The sequence below is a fragment of the Platichthys flesus genome, chromosome 12 (genome assembly GCF_949316205.1).
Source record: "Platichthys flesus chromosome 12, fPlaFle2.1, whole genome shotgun sequence".
NCBI classification, from domain to species: domain Eukaryota; kingdom Metazoa; phylum Chordata; class Actinopteri; order Pleuronectiformes; family Pleuronectidae; genus Platichthys; species Platichthys flesus.
The window spans coordinates 6,604,313-6,613,274 of record NC_084956.1 but is presented as its reverse complement, the minus strand read 5'-3'; the positions used below and the strand labels follow the sequence as shown (position 1 = coordinate 6,613,274).

The following is an 8,962-nucleotide window of genomic DNA, read 5'->3' as shown; positions in this document are numbered from 1 at the left end:
ATACACACACACCATCCTATTGATCTATGAACACAAACACGCACAATATCACACACATAAAACAGAGTGAAATAAATAACAAGAGTTAGAGCATCGCACATTACACATACAAAAAGTCAGCCAGCTTATACATGTTTCTCCGACCTTGAGGGAGGTCAAGCGTCTCACATATTCTGCATCTTGCTCCGTGAGGCTATTTACAGAGACCCGACTGCAGAGGACATGTTTTGCAACATCAAAACTTGTCTCTCCTTTTCCCTTCTTGCGTTTCTTCCTCTCCTCAGTTACTCCTGCTTTCTCCGCCGTCCCTTCCCCCCCTCACTCTCTCCGTTCTCAGTCTTTCCCTCATTTCTGATCCATTTTTTATGCATTACTCCATTACTCTCTACTCCCATTTACAGTGCATTACCTCCTCACAAACACACTTTGTAGTTCTCCCTCCTTCCCTCCCTCCTTCCCTCCCTCCTTCCCTCACTCCTTCAGTCCCTTACCAATCCCTCCCTCTCTCCGCCACTTTCCTCTGCTTCTCCCCCTCACCCCCTTTATTATCTCCTTGTCTCCTCTCCGGTCACGTCATCTCACACTAAGCGCTTCTTTCCCATCTTATCTTTATCTCCCTCTCGTTTGTCATCCTGCACGCATCATCGTCTGACTGCACTGCTGTCACTCTCCTTCCTTTAATTGGTTATTCAAAGCATGCCCTTTAATTTGGGACTTGCCTATTGCTTGCTGCTACTTTACAACACAAATGTCAGCTGATGTAATTAACAATACTGGAGGTCAGGGTGTCCAGACATTTATTTGAGCTCACACATGAATGTGCACACAAGCAGCAGACTGTGAGACGTGATAAATGAGTGTATTACAAATGCAGAGTGACACAGTTGAGTGACCCTCGTGTGCAGATATGTCCTTTTTTTAATCAGGTAAGGTTGATGATGTTAAGGCACGGTAGAGATGCAGGGATTGATTTTCTCAGGTTAGAAGTTGTGCTCTTTCATCGTAGGACACAGTTTGCGGGAACCCATTCTCACTGCTGTGGGTAAAACAGACAAAAATGAGTCAAGTTCGGTTTGCAAGACTTCTAATATATAGTAAGTGAGACACATAAAGTAAAATCCTCTTAAATACTTAAGTCTTATAGGTTTGGATTGCAAAGAAATCTCAATAACATTAAGAGGACGCCATGAAGAGGGAATTAATAGCCTCAAAGACTCGAATGTAATAAATAAACCAAATCACTACTGAATAGCTGATGCTGAAATTTTGATTTAAAGTGAATTTAATGAAATATTTTACATTGGAGACTATCTATCTAAAATAACACAGTCTGGTTCCTTCACTTTCTTTCTTTGCAAGATTCAATAACAAACACAAGCCATATTTAATATCAATTTCAGGTTAGTCAAATTCAGAAAGCTCAATTTGGATCTTAACGTTTAAGCCATGTCAAATCTGTTTTCATGGGATGTATGATCTAAACTTCTCATCTTGAATATTAGATGCTAATATTTAAGAGAAGCCATCTCTATCTAAACATCCATTATATTGAGACTGAGCTATGAATTCTACGGTCCGATTATGTAACCATGAGGTCATAAAAACCATGAGGTCATATAACGTCAGGATATTTTGGGTCCACTTCATATTTTTTGACCATTGTCTTTTTTAATATGTCTCTTATAAACTCCACCTGAACTGCAATAACCGCAATAACCCTTTAATGAACCTATGAAATCATCAGTATAAGTTGTGTCAGAACTGGAGCAAAAATGATTATAAAAGAACACATTATATAATAAGAATATAAATTGTATTCTTTTAACACTATGGAATTACTGCAGTTCAATGAAAGTATAATTCTATATGTGAGTGTAAAACAAAGATTATTAATAAATCTGAGAATTCTAAATAGTGGACAATGGATCTTGTGTACCATCTGCACAGACACAAAACAACAAATCACAAGTACAGATAAATCAAGAATGATCTTTTTGTCTATTGCCCCACAATTAACAAGTTTATCTGTGAATAAATAGTATTGTATATTAATATATAATTTAATAAATATATATTATCTTCTCGTTATCTTCTTATTTATCTGCGAGTGCCCGCATTTTGTTTGTCGTTCAAAACTTGTAACTAACCCATGAAATTGAAGAACCAGGCCTCGGAGCGATCCACCAGACAGGCCGACCACTCCCGCAGGGTCACCTTCCTGTTCTTGTTCTGGTCACATGACCTGGGAACACGGCACAGAACAACATACGGTGACCTCACAACATGACACTGGCAGACGACAGAGCGACGGCACAAACAGATGCATTCACACATTCCCTCATGAACCCATGCAGGCGTTGCATGTGCCTGCAACCTTGCAAGCACGAAATCTCAGAGACAGGATATATCCACGTGCAGGGACAACTGCATCGGGGTTCTTCTACAACAGCCATCGTCTTTCATTTTGCCCTGCGGCATTATCTCTGAAGGGTACTCCTTCAATTTGTGTTAATCCATGGGCAGCGGGACACACAGTGGGTAATAAACATTATCATTGCTGGGAATGGTTTGACATTGACACCAGCAGCCCCGACTCCCACAAAAGCTGTCATTGCAGACTGACTGAGAAACGGGAGGCTGGGTGGTAGTATAGGGATGGTCGAGAAAGGGGTGGAGAGATGGAGGGATGAAGGAATGAGAGAAGATCAGAAAGGAGAGAGGGATTGAGAGAGAATGAGGCGGAGGATGTAGTCTATTTGCGGGAAAGATGAAAGTAAAGTAGGAAGTGCAAGAGGGGAAAAGGAAAGGGGAAGAAGTGTGGAGGAGGAGTATGAAGATGGAGGAATGGTGTTGGTCATGAGAGGGGAGGGGAGGAGGACACAGGGAGCGGGGACTGGCGTGGCGGATGGATGGATGGATGGATGATGGCATGCAGAGAGAACAGCCTGGTGGGAGGTGCAACATGGTCACAGATCGGAGGCGAAAGGCATTTGTGTGACATTTTTTAACCCTGAGTGTTTCGGTAATTAGGCAGTTCTTACCTTAGGCTACTGACCTACAGGTTAGGATCTTTCCTCTTGTCAAATCATAAAGTTCATATGTTCTTCAGCCTTATACGTGCAACACCATCAATTAATCAGGAGTCATTCGTTCATGTATGAGAACACTATGATTATATCTGCATCCTGACAATATTTGAGTTAATCATTGTATAATTTCCTCCTGGGGTCAAACAGGTAGTATCTTCTAGCTGTAGCATTATAGCTGCTGGTGGTGGGACTGACTGAAAGAATGGCGTGGCACAGTGCTCCAGCGGCATCCTCTTGTAACGCAGCTTCCTCAGGTCCCTGCGGCTCAACGTGCCGTCTTTGTTCTTGTCCAGAAGAGCAAATCTTTTCTACAGAGAAAAATAAAAAATAAACTGTGTTGATGCCAGTTTAACTTATCAATGTTTACACTTGAATTCCTATTGTTGCAATGAATGAAATGAACATCCAGACGATATATTAGTCCCTTTGACCCACACTCTCAAGAATTAGACAACTGGATGGATTTCTACCACAGACTGAACACAAACTTCGACACTGGGTCTTGAGAAATGAAAATACCCTGTAGACATCATTAGGAGCCAGAGTTTGCACAGTGGCTGTCGGGGGACGGAGTCGAGGCAGCAAAATCTGTTCTGACATTTCAACCCATTTTACAACATCAAATATTTATTCAAAACCAAAACCTATCAGAAACATCAACACTAGAATAAACAATTTTCAGTCTGATAAGGAAGGAAATGGCATGAGGCAACATTTATATGATGTGTATGTTGACTTTTTTGTGTCACCCATGTCCCATGTGCTAACATGGGGGCGGATATTTACAGTTTAGTTCTGACTCATAGTCTGAGGACCATAGCGTTGGTGGAGTTTTTTTTTTAGCGCCACCATGAGGTTTAAATATTCCAATGTGAACAAAGAAAAAATGTATTCAAAACATCACCATTGAGAATATGTTGCAAATATCTTAGTGTTGTCTTCTCAAAATAATCTGGATCTGCAGATCATTTTTCACAACATCCAAAATAAAGCCAAACTTTAAATGTTGATATATTTCAGGCCGGGAGGTGAAGGTGGCTGGATGGAAGATAATAAGTTAGACCTCCATTGAATAATTTAGTGATTATTGACCAAATCCTATTTATACATGATGTTGTTGAGAGCTGCTGCGTGTGTCTCATTATGTGAACGACTCCACCACAAGAAACACAAGAACCTGCCACTTACAGTAAGTTGTTAACATCGATTTCTCTCAGAACAAGCACAGTTTTATATGTAACAAGGTGTCTGGTGTCAAAAACAACTTTATGTTCAGTGCCAAGTTACATGAGGAATAAAAAAGTGATCCCTCGGTATGTTTTTCCTCTGGAGCGTCACACTTCGTTGTGGGTATTGATTTTATTGCCATCATCTGTAATGCTGAGGTCATCACAGACAATAAATCCTGTTAACTGCTGTACAAGCATCACTTGTATGGAGGCTCACTCCAGCTCTACCTGTGCCAGTTGTGTCCTCTGGGCGTGGCTGAGGCAGGTCTGAGGCGGGGCAGCAGGTGCGTAGGACTCTCCCATTCGACTCAGGAGCAGAAACCAGTCCAGCAGACGATATGGAAACTGGCCCAGCTCGTCCTCAGTGCATTTATCATTTGGGACTGATGAAGACAGATAACAGAGCTTTAACAGTTTGGAAGCCTGCAGTGCACATGTGGACACTTGTTTGAAACATCTGATGCTGTGCTTTTACCCAGACAGGGGCCTGTGTGAGCCAGGCCAGTGCGGCGTCTCTTCCTGCAGGCAGCCTTGTGCAGCACACACTCGTTCTTGTAGGTTTTTCCCAGAACACTGCACACTGGTGCCCTCTGCCTGGTGTCACGAGGCAGTGCCCAACATGCAAAAGCATATGAGAATGAATCATGGTATGTGCACAGCTGGATTTATAAACTGCTGTACTTTATGACTTCCTCACAGAATCTGCATCTTTACACAAAAACAAATAAATGTGTGGTCGGTTAAAATCCCATGAGGTGTTTACCGTGGACAGGACTGAGGACAAACACACTTGGGGACCAAGACTCCGTCTTCCTCGACCACTTGGCACCAAGATCCTACTGGACTGTGGCATTTCAGCAACTGACATAGCTTTTCTGTAACACAACGAGACCTTGATGCTAAATTTGTCTTACATCTGTGTTTTCAGTCCACTTGTTCAGCTGCAAGAACTGATCTATAGTGCGCAGGATGAAGCAATTTGGTCCAAAATACCAGGTTGTACACATGTGTGACTCAGAGTAAGAAGAATTGCTTACAGACAGATTAATAACAGCCACACAGTCAGAATCATGCTCCACTGTCTCGTTCATTCAAGCCTTACCTGGCTCCACTCTGCCGATATATGGTCTTAGGCTCTCCTCAGCTTGTCTCTGTCGGCGCTGGGCTCTGCCTCCCTGTCACACACACACACACACACACACACACACAGACACACACACACACACACACACACACACACACACACACACACACACACACACACACACACACACACACACACACACACACACACACACACACACACAAATACTTTTAGTGCACCGTTGAACAACACCAACCAAATGTGAGCAAGACATATAACATCCTTGTATAAGCTCTTGTATCCTAATATAACTGCTTTTGGGACTTTGGTTGTGTGTCAGCTGGGGACAGACAACCCTGGCTGGTGTCTATCTGTCAAACACTGGACCTTCTCCTCCTGTACTTAGAGTCTTTGAGTGCTGGTCTTGAAAATTCTCTAAGGCTCATAAACAAATTAATGTCATAACTTCCAGTGCTCCAACATGTTGAGTTATTTAGTGAAGGACTGTTTCATATTTTCCTCGAGATTTTGACTCTTTTCTTTTCAGTGCTGTTTAAAGGAAAAGTTGGGGGATCTTTAAGTTCTGTCTGAGTCACTGTGTCCATCTAAATAAAGTAAAGCAAATTACAAAAAAAGATACTTTGAAAAAGTTCCTTATCATGTTCTAGGAAGACAATAAAATTGTCATATTTTTATTTGTTATTTTTCCACATCATTCCACTGGCATGCACTCAACTAAAATAAAACAATTTTACCGTGAACTTAACTTCTTGAACTCTCCACTATCCCTCACGTAACAATAATTTGATGCAGAAGAGTCTTACCTCTTCTATAAATCACTAAAACGTGCCGATGTGCTCTAAATGAATTATTCCACAGTGAAAATGGTTTTGGGTTGAAAATCCCATCCATCTACACTCATTCACCCCAAACTTCTATATTCAAAAACTTTGTAGTCTGCGCCAGGACCACATCTGCCCCTGGACCACATCTGCCACTGAGCCCTTCCACCTCAGATGGGAAACAGGTGCACAGCTGACCCAAAATACTGTAGCCACACTTCTCAAATCCCCCTTTAACCCTGCGATCACAAAGCACGCCTCATCACTGCAGCAGAAAACAAATGACCAGAGATTGTGTGCACAAAATATCCACATTATACTTTGTTTAAAGTTGTAAATGTGTTATCAAACATCCTCAGGTCATATAACAATCAAACGACGATGCTATATTAACGTTTTTCGGTAGATTTAATGCATATTCAGCATTATGTGCAGACATTAACATCCAAATATAAGAGCATATATGTCAAATTTAGCCTGAAGCAACAAATTTACTCACCATGGCTGCAAAAGCATGAAGACTGAGGAGCAGAAAGAGGGCAGATGTCAAAGTCGGGGTCATGGTTGACACATCCAAAGGGCGACGACTGGAAATTGACAGATTTTCCTTCAGGAAGAAAACACTGGACTTATATCATTCTTATCTTTGAATCAGATCAGCGTCATCATTTCTCGATGCCAAACACTTGGAATTGGAATTGGAACTTAAAATATGAGAAATAAACAACCCTAAAGGACTCAATGCATTTGAGTTAATAGATGCGCATTTCTTTCTCCTCATTTTCTTTCCTCTTTCTTCAGCCGTGTCATTTACCGTCTGTAATTCTATTTCCAGGCGTTTCCCATAATGTAACAGGAAACAATGCACCTCATTGAGTCAAAACAATAATTTTCCATTAGAGAGGAAACAGAGGGTTGAATTACACAGGGAGAGCATTCAGCTTTCAGTTGAGGAAGTTATTACAGTCAAACAAGTCATTTTCCAGCCCCCTGACTGCTCAGGGAAAAAAATAAAAGCATCTTACCAGGGCCTCTGTCACTCCTTTCTGCTGTAGTTAATCCCTTGTTCTGCAGAGTCCCACTTTTCTCCCTGGCTCCTCTGTGAGTGTGTTATTTTAACAGCCCTCCTCACCAGTCTGTGCGTTTTCTTTTCATTTGATCCATCTAGTTTTGCATTCTTGCCTTATCTAACCCCTCCTCTCGCTGTCTGACGCTCTTACCTTCACATCAGCTCCCTGAGAGCACAGGTATCTGAGCTCAGCGCAGGTTCAAGACATTGTGTCGCTGAAAGTTGGTGAGATGGAAGTTGAGGCGGAGGCACAGAGTTGTGCCCACCAAGAGGGAGAGACAGAGAGAGAGAGAGGGAGAGAGAGAGAGAGGGAGAGAGAGAGAGTAAAGGAGGGAGAGAGAGGCTGATTTTGTTATAGGTCATTTTGAAGTTGGCATAGGTCCACAGAGCCAGAGAGAACATGTGGTCACTCATCTGTCTCTGTCTTTCTCACTTTGAAAGTTCTTTTGAATTTCCCACACACCCAAACACACACACACACACACACACACACACACACACACACACACGCACGTTAAGAAAATACATGTGTGTTAAGGTTTGGTCAACTGAGTTGTATAAGAACTGTCAAAAGCGATAATAAAGAAAATGCTGCACTCTGGTGGTCACAGTGGTGAGTAACAGTTTGCATTGGTGCTACAAACCCACTGAAACCACTGAATGCACTCTAAGTCATGCGTGTAATCTGCCGATTGTATATTTGTTAATGATTTGTTTGGTAACTCCAGCAGAGGCCTCAGGGCTCTAAACCCTCAGGGCTACATCACATGGCCTTTAGAAATTTGATTGAATTCAAATATACAAGAGAGAGCATCGCGTAAACCAGATACGAAGGCAGCCTTGAGGCAACTCCTGCTTTACAACGTGCCTCGACTAAAGCATTAAGGTTGTAGCATAAAAACAAACAGGGGCTCAGTAGAATGAGACGTGGCTTTAATAGTTTTATAAAAAGTTTGGTCTGAGGAAGATTTTTCAAAACCTGTAAGGTCCTATTATTAATTAAGTAGATTAAACGTGTATCCTGAAAAAAGAAAACATCAAGTTTCAGACTTGATCAACAACATGTACTGTTTTCCCACTAACCCTGCCCACTACAGCCCCCCCCCCCAAAAAAATAAATAAATATATAACCCCCCAAAAAAAGAGGTATGAACCAAACCTTCTCTCAAAAACTGAGGTCTTATAGGTTCAGTGTGTATAGGATATATTGATATCTAGTGTTGAAGTTGCATATTGCAGCTGAATACCCCCCATCTCACCCTCCATTTCCAAACATGATAGAGAACCTGTGGTAGTTATCATACAAACTCAAAAGGTGTTAAGTTTGTCCAGTTGGGTATACTGTAAAAAAAAAATGGCAGCCTCTGCTGAGAGGAGCTGTTCCTGATGTAAATATAAAGGGACGATTCTAGGGGTAAAGAAAACAACAATTCCTACAAATTAGATGAAACACACTACTGAAAACATCAGTAGGATTATTTATAATTCACTTTCTACCTATAGATCCATTTCACCTAAATCTTACACACTGGACCTTTAACTGAATGGTGGATTTGGAGGTTTCCCCTAAGTGGAGTCTCCTCACCCCTAGTTTGATAAAACAAAAAAAGTATTACACGCCTAATAAATATATATGTATGTGTGTATAT

The 8,962-nt window shown here is 41.6% G+C and overlaps 1 protein-coding gene across 1 annotated transcript; it reads right to left on the bottom strand.

Annotated features, from left to right (window-relative positions):
* Nucleotides 1-780: 780 nt before the first annotated feature.
* On the bottom strand, nucleotides 781-7,960 carry sparcl2 (SPARC-like 2). Its single transcript, XM_062400494.1, has 8 exons — nucleotides 6,744-7,960; nucleotides 5,421-5,493; nucleotides 5,082-5,193; nucleotides 4,794-4,912; nucleotides 4,547-4,701; nucleotides 3,285-3,397; nucleotides 2,148-2,242; nucleotides 781-1,036 (listed from the first exon to the last, which is right to left on the bottom strand). The coding sequence occupies exons 1-8, from the start codon at nucleotides 6,804-6,806 to the stop codon at nucleotides 981-983; spliced, it is 786 nt and encodes a 261-aa protein (XP_062256478.1). The 5' UTR covers nucleotides 6,807-7,960; the 3' UTR covers nucleotides 781-980.
* Nucleotides 7,961-8,962: the final 1,002 nt, after the last annotated feature.

Excerpts from the sequence above, each read along its gene's own strand:
- sparcl2 (XM_062400494.1), bottom strand. The coding sequence starts at position 6,806 with ATGACCCCGACTTTGACATCTGCCCTCTTTCTGCTCCTCAGTCTTCAT. Across the intron at positions 5,194-5,420 it reads TATCGGCAGAGTGGAGCCAG|AAAAGCTATGTCAGTTGCTG; the intron begins GTAAGGCTTGAA and ends GTTGTGTTACAG. Across the intron at positions 2,243-3,284 it reads TGTGCCACGCCATTCTTTCA|GTCATGTGACCAGAACAAGA; the intron begins GTCAGTCCCACC and ends CCGTGTTCCCAG.